Source organism: Lepidochelys kempii, chromosome 1, assembly GCF_965140265.1.
Source record: "Lepidochelys kempii isolate rLepKem1 chromosome 1, rLepKem1.hap2, whole genome shotgun sequence".
NCBI classification, from domain to species: Eukaryota; Metazoa; Chordata; order Testudines; family Cheloniidae; genus Lepidochelys; species Lepidochelys kempii.
In genome coordinates, this window is record NC_133256.1 from 21,483,273 (window position 1) to 21,510,809 (window position 27,537).

General features: G+C 41.3%; 1 protein-coding gene across 2 annotated transcripts; it reads left to right on the forward strand.

Moving 5' to 3' along the window:
* The first annotated feature begins 421 nt into the window (after positions 1 to 421).
* EED (embryonic ectoderm development) lies at positions 422 to 27,317 on the forward strand. 2 transcript variants are annotated; one of them, XM_073336563.1, is made up of 13 exons: positions 422 to 553; positions 7,957 to 8,109; positions 15,004 to 15,096; positions 16,061 to 16,126; positions 16,879 to 17,004; positions 17,125 to 17,206; positions 19,059 to 19,150; positions 22,546 to 22,679; positions 24,125 to 24,230; positions 25,382 to 25,540; positions 25,993 to 26,066; positions 26,307 to 26,450; positions 26,987 to 27,317. In XM_073336563.1, exons 1-13 carry the CDS (start codon positions 431 to 433, stop codon positions 27,111 to 27,113), a joined length of 1,479 nt encoding a protein of 492 aa, XP_073192664.1. In that variant the 5' UTR covers positions 422 to 430; the 3' UTR covers positions 27,114 to 27,317. The 2 variants fall into 2 exon arrangements, with proteins under 2 accessions (XP_073192664.1, XP_073192672.1); XM_073336571.1 differs by lacking the exon at positions 26,307 to 26,450.
* Positions 27,318 to 27,537: the final 220 nt, after the last annotated feature.

The window sequence follows — 27,537 nt, forward strand, 5'->3', positions numbered from 1 at the left end:
GACACCTTATGTGAAAGACACAGGGCAGCGTGAGAGCATCACCAAGGAGTGAGGAATTACAGTTTCTGGCAGCTATAGACCATTCAGTGAAGGCTGCTTTGCCATAAAAATGAGAAAAGGAAGAAAAAAAGCTTTGCCACTAACACCCAAACCCTAAAAGGTGTTTAGGCTCCTGCCGTCCACTGAAATCAATGGAAGATATGAGACTAAAAAAGACCCCTGCGATCATCTGAGCCTGCCTACAGTACTCACCCTCCCAGCCAGCTCTAGCAGCTGCGGGGCGCCTGCGGCCAGACTGGATTTTTCAGCAGTGTGGCATCTCCCGCCACTAGACTGTCAATCTGCTTGGCGGCGCGAGGAGGACTCGTTACGGTGGTGCGGCGCCCTGGCCCGGGCGCGCTTTACGGCTCCGTGGCGGGGGGCGGGGAAGATGTCTGAGCGGGCTGATCCGCCGGCGGCGGCGGCGGGAGCGGGCAGCGAGATGCCGGCCAAGAAGCAGAAGCTGAGCAGCGACGAGAACAGCAACCCCGGGGACCTGTCCGGGGACGAGAACGTGAGTCGGGCGCGGGGCCCCCTTGTCCCGGCGGGGCCCCCAGGGGAGCCGGGGTTGGGGGCTCGGGGGGGCCCTGTTCTGGGCTCGCCCCGGAGCAGGGGGCGCTGGAGATGGGAGGGGCTGGGGGCAGCCCGTTACTGGGGGGTTCCCCACCCTTAGCACGGGGAAGCCCCTGATCCTGGGTCCTTCCCCTCCCCAAGGGGGATCCCCACACTCCTGCCAGCAGGCATGGCCGGGGTCATCCCGTTACTGGAAATTGCCCCAGTGTCCCCCCCCCCCATCCTCGGGCCTTCATATCCCAAGGGGGATCCCCCATATCCCTCCCAGCAAGTGGGGCTGCGGTCACCTCATTACTGGGGAATCCCCCCAAATAGCCTGTATCTTGGAGCCTTCCCCTTCCCAAGGGGGGTACGCACACACCCCTCACAGCAGGCTGGGCTGAGAGAACCCCCTTAACTGGGAAATCTCCTCCAGTAGCTTGGGATCTTCCCCTTAACTGAAGGGTCCCACCGTAATATGTGGGCGTGGGGAGGTGCGGGACCCTCCAGCAGCGAGGAGGTTCTGGGATTTGTGTTTTAGGCTGTATCCGCTGTGGGGTTGGGGGAAGGAGAAGGTCCTTCACCTCAAAATAGTGATGGGGCAATTTCTGTCTGACGTTCCCTGTACTCTAAAATAGGGAGAGGGTATTTTAAGACTGAGGGGGCTCAGGAGATGCTGCATTCCTAAATAATTTAAGTAGGGTGGGGCTGGGAGATAGGCAGGCACCTCTGAGGTAAGGTGTAGGAGAGGTAGAGATTTGTAACAATTTACACTATAAAATGGTAATCAGTTTCTAGTAAGACATCTTAAAGTGAAAAAATAAAACACTATATGTGTGTGTGCTGTCTGTTTTTAAATCTTGTATTGTGGAACAATATGTTTTGCAATATTCCTATGTACACGTAGTCTTTTGGTGAAAGAAGACTACTTGAGAATGTTTTTAAGTTAAAGTTTTTACAGTGTTAGAAAACTCCCCTTTTTTTGTGGCAAAAAATTATCACCAAATATGTGCCTCTAAAGACCATCCTAATATAAGAGCAAAATAAAAGTAAATGATTGGCTGCAACAGAACTGTTTAAAATGATAGAATTATACAAGCCAATGAGATTCATACCTAACTTGATATAATTTTTTTTTCTTTTGCTTTAGTACCATAGGTTACATTCTGGTCATTCATTCACACAATACAGTTTGCAAGGCTTTTCTGTTAGACTGTTAAAATTAAATTCCGAGGTCCCAATTCTGCAATGAGCTGTGGTGTTTGATTTCTGCACCTATGTATAATCCATTGAGGGATGGAGGCTTAGTGATATAATCTCCTATAAAGGTGGAGTCCCTGTTTATTGTAATGCATATACAATATTTATACAATGATTTAAGTACCAACCATTATAATCTGTGGACATATTTATGTAGTTTAAGTTCTGAAATGATAGGATACAATACTAAAAAGTCCTGTGTGTAACCCTAGTCGGTCACTTCTGATTTACCCCTCTTTCTCTCTACACACAGGCTCCTGCTATGTCAAAACAGCAGTTAAAACAATAAGTCAAACTAAGAATATGTGGGCAGATGAGCTTGGAGGAAGTAGCAGCGAAAGACTTAAATGAAAGCGGGATTGGAGCAGAAAGGGAGGGGAATCCATTCCAAGAGATAGAAGCAAAGTAAGGGAAGACAAAATTTTGTGGGAGGAAAAAAGACAGAGGGAGCAGTTGGAAACAAGGAGGAGCAGAGCTATTCAGACCCCTGAAGGTAAAGATAAAGAGACTGAAACCTAAGCAGATGAAGAGAATAACTGCATCAATCCCCCATCCCCCACAAACTTCACTACTTCCTCTTTTCATCTACTCAGATTTCAAGCACCTTGTCTTCACCTTCAGGGGTCTGAATAGCTCTGCTGCTGCTTTTGTCTTCACATTCTTGTTGCCTCCAGTGCTCCACCCAGTCCTCTCTCCCTTTGTCTTTTTTCCTCCCACCTTTGCCTACCTTTCATTCTGCTTCCAAACCAACTCTTTAAGGGTATGTCTACGCTGTCCATGTTACCGCAGCGCTGCTGCAGCAGCATTGTGAGGTGGGCAGTGTAGACATGCTTTATTGCTGGGGGAGAGCTCTCCCGGTGCTAACCCCCCCCCCCAACAAGCGGTGATAAAGCACTGTCTGTACTGGCGCTTTTCAGCGCTAAAACTTCTGTTGCTCAGGGGGGTGTTTTTTCCCCACCCCTGAACGACTAAAGTTTTAGCGCTAAAAGTGGCAGTGTAGATACAGCCTAAATAGGCTTAGGTATGTCTGTGCTTGAAACGCAGCAGCTGACTGTAGCACAGTAGTAGTGTAGACACTTACTAAAGTGACAGAAGAGGGTTTTCCATTGCTGTAATAAATCCACTTCCTTGTGAGGCAGGAGCTAGGTGGACGGAAGAATTCTTCCATTGACCCAGTGTTGTAGACACCGCACCTTAGGCTGGCTTAATTGTGTCTCAGGAGAGTTAATTTTTCACACCCCTGAGTGGCGTAGGAAGGTCGACTTATCTGTAGTGTAGGCCAGCTCCAGTTTACACTTAAAACTTAGGCTATGTCTACACTACGGACCTTACAGCAGCACAACTGTACCACTACAGCTGTACCGCTGTAAGGTCTTCTGTGTAGCTGCTCTGTGCCGGCAGGAGAGAGCTCTCCTGACGTCATAATTAACCCACCCCCCATGAGCAGCAGTAGTTATGTCAGTGGGAGAGCTGACGTAGCTCGGTCCACGGTGGCCTTTTTGTTGGTGAAACTTATGTCAGGCAGAGGTGTATTTTTTCACACCCCTGACTGACAAAACTGCTAATGCAGACAAAGCCTTAGGTTGATAGAGCTCTGGCACTCAAAGGTATGAAAAATCCACACTTCTGGCACTGCCCTTAAGAATGGCCATACTGGATCAGACCAATGGTCCATCTAGCTCAGCATTCCGTCTTCCAGTAGTGGCCAGAGCAAGGTGTTTCAAAGGGAATGAACAGAACAGGAATCAAGTAATCCATCCCCTGTTGTTCACTCCCAACTTCTGGCAAACAGTGGCTTGGGACGCTCCGGACATGGTGTTGCATCCCTGCCCATCCTGGCTAACAGCCATTGATGGACCTATTGTCCAGGAACTTATCGAGTTCTTTTTTTAACCATAGTTTTGGCCTTCACAACATCCCCTGGCGAGGAGTTCCACAGGTCGACTGTGCGCTGTGTGAAGAAAAACTTGCTTTTGTTTTAAACCTACTGACTATTAATTTCATTGGGTGACCCCCTAGTTCTTGTGTTATGTGAAGAAGTATTTCCTTATTCATTTTCTTCACACCACTCAAGATTTTATAGACCTGTATCATATCCCCCCTTAGTCATCTATTTTCCAAGCTGAAAAGTCCACGGGGTCAGGGAGGTAAAGGTGCAGTTATCCTGAAACTGTGCCCCATTCTATGGGGGGAAACACGGAGGGAATGATTCCCTCTGACTGAGGTGATTCACTTATTACCTGACTTTCAGAGGTACTGAGCTGCTGCAGCTCTTCAGTGGGAGCTGTAGTTGGTCAGTACCTTTTGGAAAATCAGGCCATTACTGTCTCTTTTGTTTCCGTTTAGCCCCACAACACCTCTGAAGTAGCTTGATCTGTTACTGTTTTGTGTTCACTTTTATTCCTGAATATTTATTGACACCATACAGAAGACAAAAAGAAAAGGAGTACTTGTTGCACCTTAGAGACTAACCAATTTATTTGAGCGTAAGCTTTCGTGAGCTACAGCTCACTTCATGGGATGCATACTGTGGAAAGTGTAGAAGATCTTTTTATACACACAAAGCATGAAAAAATACCTCCCCCCCACCCCAGTCTCTTGCTGGAAATAGCTTATCTAAAGTGATCACTCTCCTTACAATGTGTATGATAATCAAGTTGGGCCATTTCCAGCACAAATCCAGGGTTTATCAAGAACGTCTGAGGAGGGGGGTGGGGGGTAGGAAAAAACAAGGGGAAATAGGTTACCTTGCATAATGACTTAGCCACTCCCAGTCTCTATTCAAGCCTAAGTTAATTGTATCCAATTTGCAAATGAATTCCAATTCAACAGTTTCTCGCTGGAGTCTGGATTTGAATTTTTTTTGTTGTAATATCGCAACTTTCATGTCTGTAATCGCGTGACCAGAGAGATTGAAGTGTTCTCCGACTGGTTTATGAATGTTATAATTCTTGACATCTGATTTGTGTCCATTTATTCTTTTACGTAGAGACTGTCCAGTTAGACCAATGTACATGGCAGAGGGGCATTGCTGGCACATGATGGCATATATCACATTGGTGGATGTGCAGGTGAACGAGCCTCTGATAGTGTGGCTGATGTTATTAGGCCCTATGATGGTGTCCCCTGAATAGATATGTGGACACAGTTCGCAACGGGCTTTGTTGCAAGGATAGGTTCCTGGGTTAGTGGTTCTGTTGTGTTTGATGTGGTTGCTGGTGAGTATTTGCTTCAGGTTGGGGGGCTGTCTCCCAAGATTTGTGAGAGTGTTGGGTCATCCTTCAGGATAGGTTGTAGATCCTTAATAATGCGTTGGAGGGGTTTTAGTTGGGGGCTGAAGGTGACGGCTAGTGGCGTTCTGTTATTTTCTTTGTTAGGCCTGTCCGGTAGTAGGAGACTTCTGGGAACTCTTCTGGCTCTATCAATCTGTTTCTTCACTTCCGCAGGTGGGTATTGTAGTTGTAAGAATGCTTGATAGAGATCTTGTAGGTGTTTGCCTCTGTCTGAGGGGTTGGAGCAAATGCGGTTGTATTGCAGAGCTTGGCTATAGACGATGGATCGTGTGGTGTGGTCAGGGTGAAAGTTGGAGGCATGTAGGTAGGAATAGCGGTCAGTAGGTTTATGGTATAGGGTGGTGTTTATGTGACCATTGTTTATTAGCACTGTAGTGTCCAGGAAGTGGATCTCTTGTGTAGACTGGACCAGGCTGAGGTTGATGGTGGGATGGAAATTGTTGAAATCATGGTGGAATTCCTCAAGGGCTTCTTTTCCATGGGTCCAGATGATGATGATGTCATCAATATAGCGCAAGTAGAGTAGGGGTGTTAGGGGACGAGAGCTGAGGAAGTGTTGTTCTAAGTCAGCCATAAAAATGTTGGCATACTGTGGGGCCATGCGAGTACCCATAGCAGTGCCGCTGATCTGAAGGTATACATTGTCCCCAAATGTAAAATAGAAAAGGAGTACTTGTGGCACCTTAGAGACTAACCAATTTATTTGAGCATGAGCTTTCGTGAGCTACAGCTCACTTCATCGGATGTGACTTAGTCACTTATCTAAATAAGCTATTACCAGCAGGACAGTGGGGTGGGAGGAGGTATTGTTTCATGGTCTCTGTGTGTATATATGTCTTCTGCAGTTTCCACAGTATGCATCCGATGAAGTGAGCTGTAGCTCACGAAAGCTCATGCTCAAATAAATTGGTTAGTCTCTAAGGTGCCACAAGTACTCCTTTTCTTTTTGCGAATACAGACTAACACGGCTGTTACTCTGAAAAATGTAAAATAGTTATGGGTAAGGACAAAGTCACAAAGTTCAGCCACCAGGTTAGCCGTGACATTATCGGGGATAGTGTTCTTGATGGCTTGTAGTCCATCTTTGTGTGGAACATTGGTGTAGAGGGCTTCTACATCCATAGTGGCCAGGATGGTGTTATCAGAAAGATCACCGATGGATTGTAGTTTCCTGAGGAAGTCAGTGGTGTCTCGAAGGTAGCTGGGAATGCTGGTAGCGTGTACATTGGTCTAACTGGACAGTCTCTACATAAAAGAATAAATGGACATCAAATCAGATGTCAAGAATTATAACATTCATAAACCAGTCGGAGAACACTTCAATCTCTCTGGTCACGCGATTACAGACATGAAAGTTGCGATATTACAACAAAAAAACTTCAAATCCAGACTCCAGTGAGAAATCATTCCAGTGAGTTGAATTGGAATTCATTTGCAAATTGGATACAATTAACTTAGGCTTGAATAGAGACTGGGAGTGGCTAAGTCATTATGCAAGGTAACCTATTTCCCCTTGTTTTTTCCTACCCCTCACGCCCCTCCTCAGACGTTCTTGTTAAACCCTGGATTTGTGCTGGAAATGGCCCAACTTGATTATCATACACATTGTAAGGAGAGGTTTCAGAGGAACAGCCGTGTTAGTCTGTATTCGCAAAAAGAAAAGGAGGACTTGTGGCACCTTAGAGACTAACCAATTTATTTGAGCATGAGCTTTCGTGAGCTACAGCTCACTTCATCAGATGTTTACCGTGGAAACTGCAGCAGACTTTATAAAGTCTATATAAAGTCTGCTGCAGTTTCCACGGTAAACATCTGATGAAGTGAGCTGTAGCTCACGAAAGCTCATGCTCAAATAAATTGGTTAGTCTCTAAGGTGCCACAAGTCCTCCTTTTCTTATTGTAAGGAGAGTGATCACTTTAGATAAGCTATTACCAGCAAGAGAGTGGGGTGGGGGGAGGTATTTTTTCATGCTTTGTGTGTATAAAAAGATCTTCTACACTTTCCACAGTATGCATCCGATGAACTGAGCTGTAGCTCACGAAAGCTTATGCTCAAATAAATTGGTTAGTCTCTAAGGTGCCACAAGTACTCCTTTTCTTTTTGCGAATACAGACTAACACGGCTGTTACTCTGAAACCATACAGAAGACAGCACTCCTAGGAAAGCAACTTCTGTCGGGAATGTAAATTTATACTAATTCTCTGCACTCAAATATTCTTTTCATTATAAATACCTCAGTGGTCTTTACAAGCATTGTTTATTCCTGTAAAATGCCTGTGAGGTAGATAATTACCATCCATTTTTTTAAGACCATTTCCCTGCCTTGAAAAGGTTTAGTTTCTATTTCTTATCTAACCAAATTTCATGTGATGAAATGAGAAAGTGAGTGTCATTTAGTGTCATTACAGATAGCAAATTTGTTGGTAACAGTAGGAGGCTAAGCAATGAAAATGTTCCCCTGCTTCTGGAGTCGTTCTAGAGTCTTGCAGCTGTCTGCTCTCTTTTTGACGTACCCTAATAAAAAAAAATTAAAGGGCTAAAGTTTCTGTCTTTAGAAAAATGACAAGTAACCTAGTATTTCCTGAAAAAAATGACTTTACTACTGCACTGGACACAGCTGTCTGACCTTTCAATAAATCAACCTTTTAGAAAATCTATAACATTTTTTTTCTTGAACATTTCTTTTTTTAACGTCCGTGTGCAGACAGTATTCCTATGGGCGGAGGGAGGGGAATGTAAAAACAGCTAGTTTTCCATTATTTGGGTTTCTTAAGTTAGGTACTGATGTCTACCCATTTTGTATATTTTCAGGATGATGCTGTTAGTATAGAAAGTGGTACTAACACTGAACGCCCTGACACCCCAACAAACACACCCAATGCACCAGGAAGAAAAAGCTGGGGAAAAGGAAAATGGAAATCCAAGAAGTGCAAATACTCCTTTAAATGTGTAAATAGTCTGAAGGTAAGGCTCAAATAGATGAGAATGGACATTAGATGCTAGTTGTGGTGACCACTTTGATTTAGAAACACTATCCAGTCTGATATCTCACCTTTGCTCATGCTTCAGAAGAAGGTGATCCTCTTTCCCTTTCTCTGTCCTTCCAAGCTAATTATGCAATATTGGGCAGATACTATAGTGATGAACACCACAGAAATAACCATAATTAAATGGTGTATATGGAGTGGAGATGTCATTCATGATTCCTTGGGAAACAGTTTATGCCATGTGGTATGAAATGTATTTTACCCATCTTTGACCTATACAAAAGTGTAACAAGACTACACTTAAAAGTGAAAAATCACTAAAACAACTTAAAAGAATGGAATTTCACGTTATCCTGTAGAGATGTGTGGAGCAGGATATTTCTACCTTCCTAGATTTGCTTTCCATTACTTTTACTGTTTTTACACATTTGCCCTCAAGGAAACCATGAAATGTGTCTATTACTCACTGCTGTAAATTTTAAACACTGTTATGACTGAGTCTGAAAAACCACTCTAAAAATATTTTTTAAACACTTGTGTAGGAGCTCCCTTAGGTGTAGTTTAAATGCCAAGAAAACAAAAGTATAACTTTCCAAATAAAGCAAACCTTTATTTCCTGTTTTTGTGGACATTTATGTAATATTTTTTACAAATTAGTTGTCAAAGTCTCTTAAAAATTAAGTAAAATGTTTTTTTTGGGGGGTAACTATTTTGAGAACTCAAATCAGTAACTGAATATTGTAGATGTAAAGGTTAAGCAGTAAATAAGTGTGTATGCTGGGATGATAGCCTCTGGGGCAGTAGGTTTTTCTGAGAAAACAGTTTCTTGATAGAAGTTGTTTGAGCTGTTTTGACACATTGCCTTTTAAAACAAAACACGGTCTTTATTTACCTTCCAAGACCTCAGCTGAGCATTGTATGATTTTACTTGTAAGAATTAATATAATTGCAGATACATTTCTGCTTTTCCTGAACTCAAACTCAGATTTGGACAGATAGGTGTAATTTTTTTAAAAACTTTTTGTTTAAATATATTGTCATGATTACAGGGCTAGCTGCACCCTCTGTCCTCTTCCTGGTGTCTGAATGACCAGAGTCCTCCGGTCTTGTGCCTTTAGCTCTTACCTGCTTCAGAATGGTATTTCACAATTCTGCCACTCTTTCAGTAGGACCAAGGCCAAACTGCCCTGTGTGTACCATCCATTTCTCACCATGTTGAGATTTGGACACCTATTTTCTCTCCATGGTAATCTGTGACTGGTGATATTGACCAATAGCCTTCTTAAAAAGAAAATATTTTCTATAGCAGCAAAGATTTAGAGAGAAAAATCTGATGTTAAAACAACCAATTTTTATGCTGTATCCCATAATGGTGACCTAGGCCAGATCACAACTTCAGAGGTGAGCTCCTATGGAGGTCTTGGGCTGTTTCTCCGTTTCCCTGTCTCCCCTCTCCCCCCCAAAAAAGTGTGTCCATTAGCTCTTTTATTGAACCATCTTCTGTTGGTGAAAGGGACAAGCTTTTGAACTACAAAACCGCTTCAGGACCTGAGGAAGAGCTCTGTGTAGCATGAAAGCTTGTCTCTTTCACCGACAGAAGTTGGTTCAATAAAAGATGTTGCCTCACCCAGGGACCAACACTGCTACAGCAAAGCTGCAAACAACTAAACAGTGTCAGCTTTCTTTGTTCTCCAGGAAGCTATTTCAAGTGTTGGTGGCCCTTGGCCTCCCCGCTTCCTCTATGCTGGTCAAACCAGTTCAGGGGCTGGACTAGAGTTGTCAGCGCTAATTGTTCTGGTGCATCCGATGAAGTGAGCTGTAGCTTACGAAAGCTTATGCTCTAATAAATTTGTTAGTCTCTAAGGTGCCACAAGTACTCCTTTTCTTTTTGTTCTGGTATTGTCTCTTAATACCTTCCATTTGACAGTCATTAGACAACCATCATGACACGTTTCTTGCCGGCCTGGGCTGTTCCAGATGGTCTCTTAACACCGTGGCAGTAGCAGGCCAAAATGCAGTCTTAATCATTAAAGAGCACCCTTATGTTTGTCGCAAGAAAGAAGATACATGTGTAATTACAGGCCTATCTTAGTAATATTACAATTTGTTTTTCTCACTTCTATAGTACCTTTCATTTGAAGATTTTAATCCACTTTGTAAGTGCTAACTTCAGAGGCATATTGTGATCTAGGTTAGTATTGAAGTCATTTGTGGCATGGTTTAACTAAGGGTATGTCTACACTTGCAGAGTTTTTTCGCTGTAAGTTTCACTGGTCATAGGGAACTGGTGAAAGTAAAAGCACTGGTTTGTGTACTCACTTAATTCCTCCGGCATCAGAGAGTATTTACATTAGCAGCACTTCTATCCGGGATGAGAGCAGCGCTCTAGGGCAGCTATCCCACAGTGTACCTCTCTCCATTTTGACTATCAGTCTTGTGGGATGTGGGGGGGCGAGCAGAAGGCATTCTGGGTCCTTGCTCCGTGCCCCGTGATGCACTGCTTCATGTCCCAGCAGCCCTATTACTTTCTTGTTTCTTTTGCGGCATTTTCTAACACTCCTGGCTGTCTGGCTGCTTTCCCCGCCACATCTACAAGCACGGCTGTCCACTACTCTGATAGCTGTCACATGCACGCCGTGATTGGCAGTGTAGCTGCTCTTAAACTTGCAAAGAGAACTGCAGTCAGAGATGCCTGATGAGTTGCCTGAAATGGAAATAAGTAACATTGGATTGCTTTTGGCATTAACTGAGGAGCTGAGCACTGTGGAACAGCGTTTTTTGGGGGTAGAGAAAAGTAGCTCACAGTAGTATCATCGTGCTTGTCTGGGATGATGACCAGTGGCTTTAAAACTTTTGGATATGGAAAGCCACCTTCATAGAACTGTCTGCTGAGCTTTCCCCAGACCTGCATCGCAAGGGTACTAGACTAAGAGCTGCACTCACTGTAGAGAAGTGTGTGAGACAGCTACTGGTCGGCTGTGAACCAGTTTGGAGTGGGGAGATCGACTACTGGTGCTGTGGTAACTCAAATGTGCAAGGCCATTCATTGCATCATACTGCGCAAGACCGTGGCTCTTGGTAATGTGCGTGACATTTTGGATGGCTTTGCAGAAATGGGCTTCCCTAACTGGTGGGGCGATAGATGAAATGTACATCCCTATTGTTGCCCCAGCCCACCTTGGCACCAAGTACATATATCGTAAGGGGTACTTCTCCATGGTTTTGCAGATGCTAGTGGATCACCATGGGCATTTCACTGATACGAACGCTGGATGGTCTGGAAGGAGTATCTTTAAAAACACTGACCTGTAGAGAAAGCTGCAAGCAGGGACTTTCTTTCCAGACCAGCTGATCACTGTCGGGGAAGTGGAAATGCCCATTGTGATCCTGGGAACCCAGCTTACCCATTGATGCCATGGCTCATGAAGCCATACACTGGAAACCTAGATGTCAGTAAGGAATGTTTCAACAACAGACTGAGTAGGTGCAGAATGGCTGTCGACTGTGCATTTGGCCATTTGAAAGCACGCTGGAGATGTTTGTACAGTAGGCTGGAAATGAGCAGGGAAAATATTCCCATGGTTATTGCGGCGTGCTGTACTTTACATAACATTTGTGAGGGGAAGGGGGAAAGATTTACTTGTATGTGGCGCGTGGAGGCTGAATGCCTGGCTGCTGAGTTTTAGCCAGATACCAGGGCTATTAGAAAGGCACAGCATGTGGCAGTTAGGATCCGGGATGCCCTGAGGGAAAAGTTTGAAAATGAAAATCATTAACTTTGCTGCTGTGCTTGGGAAAGGAAGTGTTAACAGCATGTGCTTCTGCTACATGGTAGTTCTGTCTGTAATTTCAGTGAAGATGAAGTGCTCGTTGACTTGTAGCTGTGATGAAATGTACAGAAATGTGAACACAAATAAAGCTTGCTGCTTTTTGAAAATTTTGTGCTTTTATTTTAAAAAGAGAGAGAACACCACATGCACATATATCTATCCTCAATATTGGTGGTGAACAGGGTGGGGGGGCTCATATACCTCACAGCTGTGTACAACTCCAACTGTCATTTGATAAGCTGTCAGGGGTATGGATTGTTGAGGAATGGAAAAATTTGCAGCAAGCCTATAAGAATGTGCAGAGGGAGTTTGGGGAGTGCATGAGAGAATTCTGCACTAGCTGCAATGGGGGGCGAGCACGACTCAGGTCACTCTGCAGTATAATGAGAGAATGCAACAGATCTGGCTGATGCTCCAGAACGTTGATTAGGTTCTCCGTGGCTTCCCTATGGAAAGCATTATTGTCTTTTCAGTCTCAGTTCTCTTCCTCTTTCCACTTTGTCATGGTTTCTCTCCATTTATTTTTATCATGTGTCTCCGCTTGGGGGTACAGAATCCCCTCACGAAACATGTCTGCCTCAGTGCATTTTGGCCGCCTTCTTATGCGTCGTAGATGGTCTGCTACAGCGCGGGGTGGGTCTTCCACCGTCATTTCCGGGAGACAAAAGCAACACATTACTGTGAAACATACATATAGGAATCACTGTGTATGTTGCAATACACCACTGGTAAGAAATCACTGTCGTGGTGAGAAAAGTCAAGCACCCATGGTGCATAAGAGCCCAGCAATGGTGAGGGAACGCAGGGTTAGAGGATTTATTGCATACACCCATTCTGAAAAGGGCAAGCATGAAGGGAGGGCACCCAGCACACAAACACAGCCACCTTAGTACTTTTCTATGCCCTCAACCTGCTTTATGCATTGTCAAAGCAAAGCAACTTACCAGAGCTCTGCTCTCCTGCCTCTCCCTCAGCAGCCAGTGGCCGCTCACACTGTCTAGACACTTCCAGAGCAGAGAAGGGGTCCTGAGTGCAGGCAACAACAGGCTCCACAGCTTCCTCAGCCGCTGCCTCCTCATCTACGACCACCTTCTCCTGGCTAGGGCCACTTTCCACTGCCTCCAGACATAAAGAAGTATCGACTGGGCTCTTTGCAATGGACGTGGGGTCAGAGGATTGCATCCAAGTCACTGTAAAAACGGTAGCTTCGGGGCGCAGCACCGGACTGATGGTTTGTCTCCCTCACCTTGTGGTAGGCGTTCCTCAGCTCCTTCACTTTCACTCTGCACTGCAGTGTGTCCCTGTTATGCCCCTTCTCCTGCAAGCTGCCTGCAATCTTCTTGTAGGTACTGAAATTCCTTTGTGGCTGGAACGCATCTGGCACTGCACAGCCTCCTCTCCCCAAATTCTGATCAGGTCCAGTAGCTCGGCATTGCTCCAAGCAGGGGATCATTTGCATTGTGGAGCAGCCACGGTCACCAGGTCAAATGAGCACTCGGAAATGGAGTTCCAAACTTCCCGGGGCTTTACAGAGGGAGGGGCTGACGTCTGTTTACCTGCCATCAGAGCAGCGGAGGTGCTGGCCAGAGTGGTCACTTTTGGCACTGTGGGATATCCTTCAGAGGCCAAAAGATGTTTATGCAGGAAGAATGTGTCTTCACTTTCACATCACTGCGAAAAGAACAGCCGTAAGAACTGTGTGCCTTTCTTTTTGCAGTGAAACTTCTGAGTTTCACGGCAAAAAGTAATTAACAAGTGTAGACGCTCCCGTGGATTTTGTGCAAAAAAGGGGACATTTTGCACTTTAAATGGCAAGTGTAGACATGCCCTAAGGTGTTACTCTAGAGCAGTGGTTCCCAAACTTTTAACAACCCACGAACCCCTTTCACGAAAATATCAAATCTTGTGAACCCCCTCCTAAAAATGAATATTTTCAGGGATTTTCTCCCTTATGTGAGCATAAATGATAGAAACAGTGATCTTGGAAATAATTTGTTTTCTTTATGACACGCTTATTTCACACTATTTATTATTACATTATGATTTATCATTACATTATTTTATTACATTATGAAAATGACGACACTCTTCCAAGATTTCACTTCTAAGGCTTATATCACTTCCATTAAGCCCTCTACATGTTTCATCAAGGAGTACCAGACGTGAAACAGCATGAAGGTATTTAAGAAGCCAACTCAAATAGTTCCTCCCACAAGCATTCAGGTCTTGAGCAGTCCAGGCAAAAAACACATGACTGCAACAAAGCTTAAACTTGTTCTGCCAGGAAGTCTTGGTCACTAGGCTTGGGCTGCTAGCCCCCACGGGGGTTGGAGTCCCTAGGGACGGCTTCCCGCATTACAGAATTTTTTTTGTGAACCCCCGATACATTTCACGAACCCTAGTTTGGGAACTACTGCTCTAGAGATTTGTACCACCTTACCACTTTAACAAGACAAGTATAGTTAACACCCCCCCCCCCCCGTTCCCCCGCCAGCCAGTATGGACACAGTTATTCCAGTATTGCTTTTTTCTATCTCCATAAGGAATAAGGTATGCTGATAAGGCCCTTTATACTGATATAACTGCATCCCAATTAGAGGTTGTATTAGGATAACTAAATGGGTTTACAAAAATCACACTCCTAACTGAAATAGTTATACTGGCATAAAATGTATGTGGACCAGGCTTTAGACCCAGAGGTTGCCTTGCCCAGAATCACCAAACAAGCAAGTAGTCCAAGCTGCAAATAGAACCAGTACATAAGAGGTGGTGTTTTTTTCACTTTGCCTTTAAAGCTTGGAGCAGAGGAACATGTTTTTACCTCCCCTGAAGACTAACAAGTTAATGTGCTGTGCTACTCTTTTTTTAAGAGCGAGTATATCGGGTCAGAACATGTAAACGGCTATAAATGTAGTGACCTTTTATATGGGAAGAGGTTGTACAAAAATAGGCTCCTTTTGCCACAAATCATGAGTTTCTGAGAAATAATGTCTGGTCTTCATTCTCTCACATGTTTCCTTAATCTTATTTTTCCTTTACAGGAGGACCACAGTCAGCCATTGTTTGGAGTCCAGTTTAACTGGCACAGTAAGGAAGGAGATCCATTAGTGTTTGCCACTGTAGGCAGCAACAGAGTGAGTAATATGCTCAGTTTCTGTCTAATCATGTTGCCCCTACACGTGCTTCTTTATCTGTATGCCATTTTCTTCTCCCTCCAGTTACCAGTGTTCAATATTTAAAATACTGTGGTGGTGTTTTGTATTCCATTTTTCAAGGCTGTAAATGCTTGCAATTTTAAGACGGGTGAATCCAGTAGTTTGAAATGTGGTGGCATGCTTCAGCGGCTTGAGAATAAGGCTCCTATTTTACTAAAATTCCTTCAGTTTTGTAGAGGTTGGAAGATTTCTGAAAGGGAGACACTAAAATTCTTTTCAGGTAAAGTGTTGGTTCTCAGCTGTAACCTGTTTAAAGGGCTAAGTGATGTACAAAAGAATGAAAGAAGCATCTTTATTGGTGTCAATGTGCCAAGTACTGATACTAAGTAAAGATTAGTGGCCTATGTGAGATGAGTTGATGGATTCTTGGTGAACAGGTGTTCACTTAACAGCAGCCTTAAGAAATAGTTAACAGAGCATTCAGAGACTGCAGTATCTGTTTTATGAGTAAATAAGAGAATTTCATTTTTCCAGGGTTGTCAGTGCGGCAGTTATTACAAGCACTAAGTAATGTAGAGAAATAAGTAACAAGGGCCATAGTTCTGTGCAAAGAAATTAAACCAGACAATAGAATGGTTTGTCAATATCAAATAGAAGTAACAAGTTAGGTTAGAACTAATTGTATTAATTTCAGGGTATGGTATAGCCTGTCAGCAGCTTTCATCCCTAGGAAGTTTCACCATGAGGAATGTTTAAATAAGTCATTAGTCTGATAAGACACGTGAATGCTTTTGCATCGAACCACTTCCACATTCAGCTAAGGAACAGATAGTAGATGGGACTTGTGTAGAACAAGACACCTTTCAGTTTGCACAGATGAATGTGAAAATCACACGCCATATTGCATGAAATTAATAATCCAGTAAACCTTTTTTTCCCCCAGGTTACGTTATATGAGTGTCATTCCCAAGGAGAAATACGTTTATTGCAGTCTTACGTGGATGCTGATGTATCCTTCTAAAGCAGCTTGTCATAAAATGGTATTTTAGTAGGACTAACATGAGAAACGTTTTACTCCCTCTTGATGTGTAACAATTGAATTGTCTGTGATAAAATACTGTAAACACCTGTTGATAAGGAACATTCTTCACTTCAGATCCAAACTCCTGCCTGTATCCCACAAATTTTAGCTTTACTTTTCTAATATTACAAATGCAGAATCATGAAACATGTTATATAAAATATTGTTAAAATGATTCAACATAATCTTATGCCTCCCAGCGCTAATACGTGTATAACATGTTTCATGTTCGTAGCTTCTACAGTTTTCTAGCACTGCTATGTAGTACGTAGCATTCCTATTTTACTGATTGGGCCAGGATTGGAAATGGGAATTCCTGGCTCCAGTCCTGAGGTTAGACCAATTACATGGCTAATAAATTATTTTCTCACCTTCATTTTAGTCATTTAGTCCCACCACTTGAGTCCTTTTGAAGAAGAAGAAAGAGCTGATAGATCAGAGAGCATTTCAGGTGTATGGTGCAGTATGAGGAAGCAAAAAGAGCAGCAAGGAGAGAAGCAAGCACAGGGGAAGGAGTGGAGTTGTAGAGAGCTTAGAAATCAGAATACATATTAATCTTCTTATCTCTGGTCATACACTATTGAGCTCTTTTACAAAACAGCAACTGTGCTTCTAAACAAATGTATGAATACCTTACTCTCTACAGCTGCTTCTGTAGTCCTTAACATGGCACCTATTAGGCAGATGAGAACTTTTATACTTGTGCATGGACCTATGATAGCAATACAAGTCACCCGCTTCTGGCTGTGGCTGGGTCAAGGGGTATTATTAGGATAATTAATCCCATTACAATGCAGTGCATAAAGGTGAGTGGTCACGGCTTCAAACTGCAGATTGCAGCTTTCTAAAATAATTTACAATGTATCTAGTCTAACTATCTCAATTTGAGAGGTGGGAAATAATTTTATCTTTGAAATCTGTTCTAGCACTACGTGGGCCATGGAAATGCAATCAATGAACTGAAATTTCATCCAAGGGATCCAAATCTCCTTTTGTCTGTAAGCAAAGGTACGGCAGTTTAGCTGCTTATTTTTTGTTTAGGAACCATCTACTTAGATTTTTTTTTAAATACCATGTAAGAGGTCTTGGCTGTGAACAAGACGAGCTAAACCCCATCAGAACACAAAGATCAATGTATGACACTTTAAGAATTGAGGTGGACAAGGTGGGTGAGGTAATATCTTTTTATTGGATCAACTTCTGTTGATGGAAGCAACAAGCTTTCGAGCTTCACAGAGCTCTTCTTCAGGTCTGGAAAAGAGTTGGCACACTCTGGTTATCTCTTCCAGACCTGAAGAAGAGCTCTGTGAAGCTTGAAAGCTTGTTGCTTCCATCAACAGAAGTTGATCCAATAAAAAGATATTGCCAGACCCACCTTCTCTCTCTCATATCCTGAAACCAACTTGAAGCATTGAAACTCTAGAACAAATTAACTCTGTTAATTTGGATTTATGTGGGTTAGATGAAACCCACGGCCTGTATTAGATGTAACTGCATCCATTGGTACCTAGGGACTGAAAACAATGTCTCTGTAGGTAGAAAGAAAACATCCATGTTTAGCTGTGACAGTTGTGCAAACCGTTGGGCATTGATGGAGCTTTGTGATTATCATTTAAATTGGTTTTTATATGCTGAGTTGTCCTGCCACCTACTGGTGTGGGTTACATGGTGCACACTACTTTCAGAATGGAAAAAAATTCTTAGCCTGATTCTCCTGTCACTTACATGAGTATAAATTAGGAGGAAGTGAAAGGAGAACTGGTTCGTATTGTCTTGATTAGACTATCCAACCAATCATAACCTCTTAAACTTGACTAACTTAAAGCAAGACTGTGTGCTCACAAGAGTGAAGTTTTGCAAATGCTAGAGTTAAAAACTTATTCTGTTCCAAAGGTGGAACATCCTACAATAGTGCAGTGTTGTGGATGAGACTTCACAAGAACAAGAGTTGAGAAACTGAAAGTGATTCCTGCAGCTTTGTGTATAGTGTGGTGTAGCTGTATGAACCATAATTTTTTGAGTTTATTTTATTTGTAATTAAATAGTTTGGAACTTTAAAGAAGTGAAAATCATGCAGTCGCATATTGTATGATCACTGGATCAAATTTTGTCTCTTGGATGGCCAAGAACTGCTTGCCCACTTCCAATATAGATGAGGAGAGAGTTGGGGGAGGAAGGGGAAGCAAAATGCAACTAGTCTGACACATCCATCTTATAGTGTACTGTACTTTAGTGGAACCATAAAATCTTAGTTCAGTTCTTTCTAAACTTGATGTTTTTAAATGTCAGTGGCTCTTCATTGAAAATTGGCACGAAATTCTGTCTTATGAAACAGCTAGACGAGTCCCACTGACTTCAGTGGAAGTTGCGTGTATGTAATTTATGGCCCATTCCTGCCCTCAGTCCACACTGTATTAAAAACCTTTTTTGGCTTATCAGAGCACAAAATAATAGCTGAATACTTTAAAGAGTGAAAAGCACCCTTTTTTTCCTGCATACTTGGTAACTCAAATGACTAAAGGGATTTTTAGAGCTGAGAATGAATGGGACATTAACTTTTGGCTGAAATATATTTTTCCTTCCCCTCTCCCCAGGAAATGACTTAAGGCCTGAAAATAGGCTAGGTAGGAGTTCATCATTAGACTGAAAAATTTCTCAACCATACCTAGAGTGGTGTTAAAATGATACTAACATTCAACTGAAAACAATTTTTTCTTGTAGTAATGGAAGAACATACTTTTCATACATTATAAATGCTACCGTGGGATTCCTGTTCATGAAAGTGGTGGCTACGTTAACTTTATTGAGGTACAAATGGATGATTAAGGTTAACTTGTCAGCTTCTGTGTTTGTATTCTAGATCATGCACTGAGACTGTGGAACATCCAAACAGACACGCTGGTTGCAATATTTGGAGGAGTAGAAGGGCACAGGGATGAAGTCTTAAGTGCAGTAAGTGGAAAACTATAGGGCAATGCCTTCACTCTTATGTATGGGAATCCCAATATCTCTCTTTGAATCATATTTAGGCTTAAATATTGTGCCCAGCAAACCCAAAGTACATGAACTGAACTCTTTTAAAAACACATTTAGGCTAATATAATTCTAAGATTACACATCAGCACTAAAATACTTGCCAGCCCATAAAAACTGACACCTGCGTCACTCAAACTCTCCAGCAAAATTGGATATTTTGCAACATGTCGTGAAGGTAAATAAACTAGGACTCTGTGGGATTAAAGAGTCGTGTTGGATGGAAATGGGAAGGAACTGTTCAAAGCCCTTCACTAGGAACACCTTGTTCTAATGAATGCCTCTAGGAACTGTAAGCATCCCAGTTGACCTCAGCTGAGAGAACTCATCATAGGGTAAGAGAAACTGGTCAGTAGCTACACTAATATTTAAAAGGTTTAGTTTTAGTAGGTAGTTGGATGAAGCAACCAAAGTTTAAAATAGCTTTATCCTTCAGTTTTTGCATTTGTAACATATAGCTTAAAGTGCGAAAGATTGCATAGCTTTTCATGGAATAGAGACACACTCCCTACCCTGAAGAACTTGCAGTCTAAGGCCGTTATCCTACCTGTGCTTAATTTTACACATGTGAGTGATTCCTTTTGACTTCTGGTGGTAGGCACAATACAAATATCTTAAGTAGGCCGAAGTTGAAAGAAAAACAAAAGTTATATTTTAAATCTCTAAAATATTTATAATTTTTCTGTAAATATATAGAATAGACTTCCAACCATCTTATATTTTAAGTGGATAAAATTGATTAAAAAAGTCATTACATTTTTATATAAACAGGTTTATTTTTAAAAGTAAGCCTATTTAAAATTTGAAATTATTACAATGTGTTTTTATGCCTAAATTTACTATAACCTATTAAGAAAGGATTAATATTAAGCAATACATGTTTGCGGCTGCAGTTTTAAAGAAAGTCATAGCGCTGAACTGGTGGAAGTCACTGGCTAAGCACCTAGAACCAGAATTTGTTGAAGTGCTACACCAGCTTTTGACAACAGTAGCTTCTTCGGGTGTAGAGAGAATGTTTTCTTCATGTCAGTTTGTTCAGCTAGTCCAGTTCAATGACCATCAGTTCAATTCAGTTCAACTTTTTTTCTTGTGTAACCAGCACATTTAAGGTAGTTTTATTTAACTAATAGAAATCGTTTTGAAATGTTCTTTTGTGCATTTAATTTGAATTTTAACATCCATCCAAATGGAGCTTGACACAATTCACAAGTAAAACTTAATCATCTTCTACTAAATAAGAAATGAATTGTTCATCATTTCTTAATATTTATTTAGTTAAGAAATATAATACCTTAAATAAATGTGTGTAGATACACCATATCTTTCTGGTCAGCAAAAGCACCAAGTTTAGTGTAAAGGCTACATTTAATTGTGAATCAACATGTTTTAATAGTTACAAAGCAGTGAAAATCAAACTTTCTTTATGATCAACCTTGATCTTTAAATATTTATGGTAAATAGGCCCAATAACCTGTGATGGGATGTTAGATGGGGTGGGATCTGAGTTACTACAGAGAATTCTTTCCTGGGTATCTGGCTGGTGAATCTTGCCCATCTGCTCAGGGTTTAGCTGATCGCCATATTTGGGGTCGGGAAGGAATTTTCCTCCAGGGCAGATTGGAAGAGGCCCTGGAGGTTTTTCGCCTTCCTCTGTAGCATGGGGCACGGGTCATTTGCTGGAGGATTCTCTGCTCCTTGAAGTCTTTAAACCACGATTTGAGGATGTCAGTAGCTCAGACATAGGTGAGAGGTTTTTCGCAGGAGTGGGTGGGTGAGATTCTGTGGCCTGTGTTGTGCAGGAGGTCGGACTAGATGATCATAATGGTCCCTTATGACCTTAGTATCTATGAATCTATCAAAATCACTAAAAAGTACAAATGCAAAATGAGATTAAAATCCATTACTTTAAATCAAAGCAATTTAAATAATCCCTCCGGGGGGGGGTGGTCTCTTTTTTTTGACACTTGTTTAGGATGGTTTACAGTATGCACTCTCCTGTAGATTCACCTCTCAAGAGATGCAGTTATTGCTTCATGCCACCAAAACCTTTATACCTATTTCTGTCTACTTTTGATATATACAAATAATCTTTGATTACAGAAATGTTTCTTGGACACCTGTACAAACTTTTATTTGGGAGACCCAACAAACCTTGCATAATCCAAGCATCACATAACTGTGGAGTTTACTGGTCTGTCTATAAAACACCTTTCAAAGGTGACTTGGTGTTGAAAGATTTTGCATAAGTGAGCTTTAAGGATGAGTAGAACAAAAAACCTGGTGCTTTCATCCACAAGAGAATACAGTCAAACATCCCACAATTCCTGTTTTGGCCTACAGTAGTATACAATTAATTCAGTACTATTTCTTTAGTAATTAAGGACTAGACACAAATTTCACATTCAGCATGGTTTACATCTAAGATGAGCTTTCAATACTGTCCCGGCCTCATATATCTTAATCAAATTGTGTGCATAACACGAAGGAAAGCAACAAAAAATATGAAGAGAGAGGAATGGATAAGGAAGGAAAAGGGTTATATTAATAAGGGAAACAGTGACTTGTGCTTGTTATGCTTGCTTACTTATGGCTCTGTTTATGTAGAAATACTCAAATTTTATTGGTATGTAACAAATACCTAGATAGAATATTTGTGCTAGAAACAATCATTTGGCTTTGGTCTTTCTTCCCATAGAAACATCGGTATTGCCATACCAAATCAGATCAGTGGTTCTTCTAGCCCAGTAATGTTTCTGATATTGGCCAGTACCAGATACTTCAGAAGAAGATGCAAGAAACCATATAGTGGACAATTAAGGAATAACCTTCCCATAGAAAAACATTTTCTTATCCCCAGCCACTTGCTGGCTTACACTCTGAAGTATAAGGGTTTATATCCTCTTAAAATTGTTTTTGTTCTGTATATTGTAATGGTGGATGGCCCTCATTTGTGTCCAATCCTTTTCTAAATTCTACTATAGTCTTTGCCTCAATTAAATCCTGTGGCACAGGTTCTATGTTGGGGAAAATACTAGTCTTCAATTTGTTGTTTTTCAGCTTCATTGAATGTGCTCTTGTTTTTTGCATTCAAGAGAGTAAAATAGGTGTGCCAAGATATGATACCTTTTACAGGAAGCAGGCTTAAGTTATATTTAATAGTTTTCTATCTTGAAATATGCTTATTTAGCTTGCTCTCTAGACTGAAAATATGACTTGAACATATATGCATCTAATGTAAATGAAGAAAATAGAATCAGTGAGTTAGTATGCTGAAACTTAATATTGAGGGCTTAAAGCTGACTCTTTTTGTGTAGGATTATGACCTTCTTGGTGAGAAAATAATGTCCTGTGGTATGGATCACTCTCTGAAACTCTGGAGAATCAATTCAAAGAGAATGATGAATGCCATTAAGGAGTCTTATGAGTACAATCCAAATAAAACCAACAGGTGAACACAATCTTGATCTTTATTCGTTGATATATCTACTAAATATGAATCTTCTCACCAAGGGCCCATATCAGCTCCCACTGTAATGAGGGAGGTTTTCCATTGATTTAGGAGGTGCTGATCCCTAAATTGCTCTGGAAGAAGACTTCTCTTACTGATATGTGGTGGCAACAGTGTTCTGTTTAATTATAGGTCCAAACACTTATTGAAATAGTCTGACTTCTTCCATTTATGCGCAATTGGATGGTTTTGGGAATTGGTGTTTTAATCCAGTTCTAATTTCTGAAGCATATATATAAATACATATCAGCAGCCTTTCCTGTCCCCTCAAAGGTTTATAGTAGAGTAACAAATACACATCAGAATAATTGACTAGACTGTAGTAAATAGTTCCTTAAATTCTAAGTATGAAAATAATACAAGTTATTATAATCAGTAATTTATTTGGGGGATATAGGGCAAAAATACTTACACAGTTGGAATTACACTTGAAATTTTCAATCCTCCTGAGATCCAATTTCTAAGAAATAAGTTGATTTGAAAAGACCGTTACCTTTCAGTTATGCTACTAGCAAAATTTGTCCTTAATATTAAGGGAAACCAACTCATGTAATTACCTGTTTGTACCAACCCTAGTGTTGAGTAGCCTCCAATTTGTGAAGTAAAATGTGAAGGATCTAAAACATACTAAACACATTTTACAATAAGAAAAGGAGTACTTGTGGCACCTTAGAGACTAACCAATTTATTTGAGCATAAGCTTTCGTGAGCTACAGCTCACTTCATCGGATGCATACTGTGGAAACTGCAGAAGACATGCATCCGATGAAGTGAGCTGTAGCTCACGAAAGCTTATGCTCAAATAAATTGGTTAGTCTCTAAGGTGCCACAAGTACTCCTTTTCTTTTTGCGAATACAGACTAACACGGCTGTTACTCTGAAACCTGACATTTTACAATGGGACTAATACTAGAAGCGTGCCTACTTCTTAATGTTACCAAATCTTAAATGGCACTTCAGACAAAACAAGATCCTTAGTGTGTTCTTACACATACCTTGTCAAAACATTTTAGATTTTGCTTGAAGAGTGTTGGGGGCTGAAGGAATCCCAGAAGTTGTTTCTGTTTTAACATGACTTGAAGTGTTTGACACAGGGATTGCTGAATTTCTTCAGAGGCTAACATGTTGTCTTTCCAGTGCCTCCAGTCTTTCCTCTCCTCTACCCCCTCCCCACAGATATGTTGGGACCTCAGCTAATTCACTGAAGATAGTCTTGTAGTATTTACCTTACAGATAAGTTTCTGAAATGTACGCCGCAAATTATTAGACACAGTAGAAAAAGGTTCTACTGACAGTTATAAATTATCATTTTAGTGTTTTAAATAGTTTTTTTTAAGTGCCTCTCTTTGCCCTTCTTGCTATGACTCATTGGTTTTTCCCCACAGGCCTTTTATTTCTCAGAAAATTCACTTTCCTGACTTTTCCACCAGAGATATACATAGGAACTATGTTGACTGTGTACGATGGTTAGGAGATCTAATACTTTCCAAGGTAAAATGTCTACTGTTTAGCCATATTGTTCAAGATTATTTGCTTACATTCAGGGCCTCAAACAATAGTTTTTGGGTGAGAGTGGAGTAGAATGGGGTGTCTTTCTGCTGCTTTGATTTATTGGCTGGAAAGTTAACTTATTGTGCCATGCAAGGTGATTTTTTTCTAGGTAGACTGAGAGTTTAACTAATTAGGTTTGGGTATATAAGCATCTTATATTAAAAATCTATGTAAATTCTTCTAGCAATCAAAGCTCTAGTAAAAGTATATGAGAACTGAAAAGCCAGGATTCGGGTGGAATGTTCATTAGGGAAAAAAGCAAGACTGTTCATTTCTGGGAGTTCATATAGCTCTTGCAACAAAAAGGAGAAATGAAATCGGTGTACTTAAGTTGGAAAGTCTACATCATGGAATGACTTTGATTTGTGTTGCAACGTTGGTAATGTTTGCTCTGCAAATGTTGGCTAAGACCTGTTTACTCTGAGACTTGAAAACAACTTAGCTCGTTTCTAGCAAGAAACATGTTTGGAACATTACTAAAATTCTTCAAATTTGCATAGAGACAGAACTAAACCCCTCTTTGGTGTTTGAATTGTCCAAGTGCACTTCACTCGCACTCCTTTGGCAATTAAAGGTCATTGGCAAGTAGCTTGGGGTGAGCTGGCTGTGTTGGGACTGCATGGTGTAAGATCTGTGGATAGACACCTAAGGGCATGTCTTCACTGGCAATGGGAAAGAACTGCCACGGCAGCACGTTAAAGTGGCTTGTGTAGTCACAGCACAGCGCTGGCAGAGAGCTCTCCCAGCGCTCTAAAAACCCACCTCCACGAGGGGCGTAGCTCCCAGCGTTGGGGGGCCTGGCTCCCAGTGCTGGTGCACTGTCTACACTGGCATGTTACAGCGCTGAAACTTGCAGCGTTCGGGGGTGTTTTTTTACGCCCCTGAGCAAGAAAGTTGCAGTGCTGTAAAGTGGCAGTGTAGACAAGCCCTAAGATTCCAAGTGACATCCTTGATTTTTTTCTTTATGTATTCGAGGGTAGTTGTACAAGGAGAAGTTTGGATAAAATTATAGTTTGAAAAAAGCATGGGTCGTGTTTATGGGTTTTTTTTTTTCCCCCTCAAGTAAGTGATTCTTCTTACTCTTCCCATAGTCCTGTGAAAATGCTATTGTGTGCTGGAAACCTGGCAAAATGGAGGATGATATAGATAAAATCAAGCCCAGTGAGTCAAATGTGACTATACTAGGACGATTTGATTATAGTCAGTGCGATATCTGGTATATGAGGTTTTCAATGGACTTCTGGCAAAAGGTAAGAGTGAGCTTTGAACTTTTTACTGTATTTGAAGAAGATCCCAGTTTCAGAAACTAACTCTTCCCCGGTTACATATTTAGATGCCTTAACGGTATATGAGGAAAAGTTTTCCGCTCACATGTGCTGATGTGATGGGAGGTAACATGGTCTGGAGCAAGGAGCTTACTATTGGTAGTCATGAACTCTAGATTTTAATCCTGACTCTCCATTAGTGGTATTGGAGGGAAGATTACTCCATCTTTTATCTCCATTTTACTGATGAGGAAACTGAGGCAAATACATAAGACACATGGGTGTAATGCGGATCATTGGTTTTATAGTGATTTGAGTACGTGAAGTGCTATGTGCACGCGTGTGTGTGTATGTTGTCAGTCTTAGAGACTTTATGAAGTCTGGCTTCTGTTCTTTGATACCATATTTTAAAGTGTCTATATTCTCTCATTTCAAAGATGCTTGCATTGGGCAATCAAGTTGGCAAACTTTATGTTTGGGATTTGGAAATAGAAGATCCTCATAAGGCTAAGTGAGTATATAGAAATTTCTAAACTCCCCTAGATTCCTTTGTGATACTGAGACATGGAGTTGGGGCACTTTCCTTCTTTACACAGCTCATACTCTTGAATGGTGGTAGGGCACTTTCCTTCTTACTTTACCCATAACACAAACTCTTGAGTGGTGGTAGCCACACCTTCAATTCTAACTTGTACGGTGAATAAGCATTTTGACCCTGTAAAGTTAACATCATTATTTGTATTTATTACAGTAGCGCCCAGAGGCCCCAGTCGGGTTGGGGCCGCATTGTGCTGGGCACTGTACGTAGATACAGTAAAAGAAAGTCCGTGCTTCGAAGAGCTTACAGAGTAATTAGGAGAAAAGTTTACAAAGTAATTGAGAGGAGACTTTCCAGGTGGGTGTGGCGCACAATGGAATGGGGAGGGGAAAGGACTAGGGTAATAGTAGAAATACAGTTACATAGGCTAGCTACGTGCATAATTTGGAGGGGCTTGTAATGTGACTTTCCAGTTGACCACCTGTTCCTGGCCAGGTGACTATTGAAGAGTCGTATATGAGGCCTTCCTGGAAATCTTGCTATCTTTCATCACCCAATTACAATACTGTATTCCTAAGTAAAAATTAATACTTACGTTTATTACCATAACCTACCTAAGATGATCCACTTTCAGAAGAGCTTTATGAAAATTGATCTTGGGTGGAGGAAGAAATTGCAGTGAGAGAGAATTAATTTCCTCTGGGTTCCAACAGCTAACTAAGGAGTACAGAATACAATAAGGGCCCAGCCTTGCCAACCTTTCCTTTGTGAGTGAGCTTCCACTGGCGTCAGTCAGATAACATGTTAAAGTTCTGATCCAGCAAGCCCTTACTCACAAGTGTAATAGCAAATGCAGACTTAACATTGCAACTAAATCATTTCTTTCTTTGTAGATGTACGACACTTACCCATCCTAAATGTGCTGCTGCCATTCGACAAACCAGTTTTAGCAGGGATAGCAGTATCCTTATAGCTGTTTGTGATGATGCCAGTATCTGGCGCTGGGACCGACAACGATAAGTTCCTTTTTTAATTAAGAGTAGAAAATACATTGTTGGTTTACAGTTTAACCTGTTAACTAGCTTCTACTGTAGTTGCATTTAGAATAGTTTTTTCCACTGTTCAGTTGGCTGGAGCTGAACTTAGTAATGTTTACATTCTTTGTACTGTTGTCTTGCTCAGACTCTGCTGCTTTCATTAATAAAAAATATTTTTGTAAAGCTTTATGCATTGTCCACTTCAATTATTTACCCAAAATGAATTTCACAATTTAACTGTGACCTGTGATGTTGTTTTACATTGTGTATAGCTGGTACATATCATATGCATGTTAGCATTGTGGTAGGAATTGAGTATACATGAGATTGCAGTCTTGCATGTGTTTTTTTTTCTTTTTCTTTTTTTAAGTGTGTTTTATAATAAAAAAAGGAGTGTAATGTTGCTA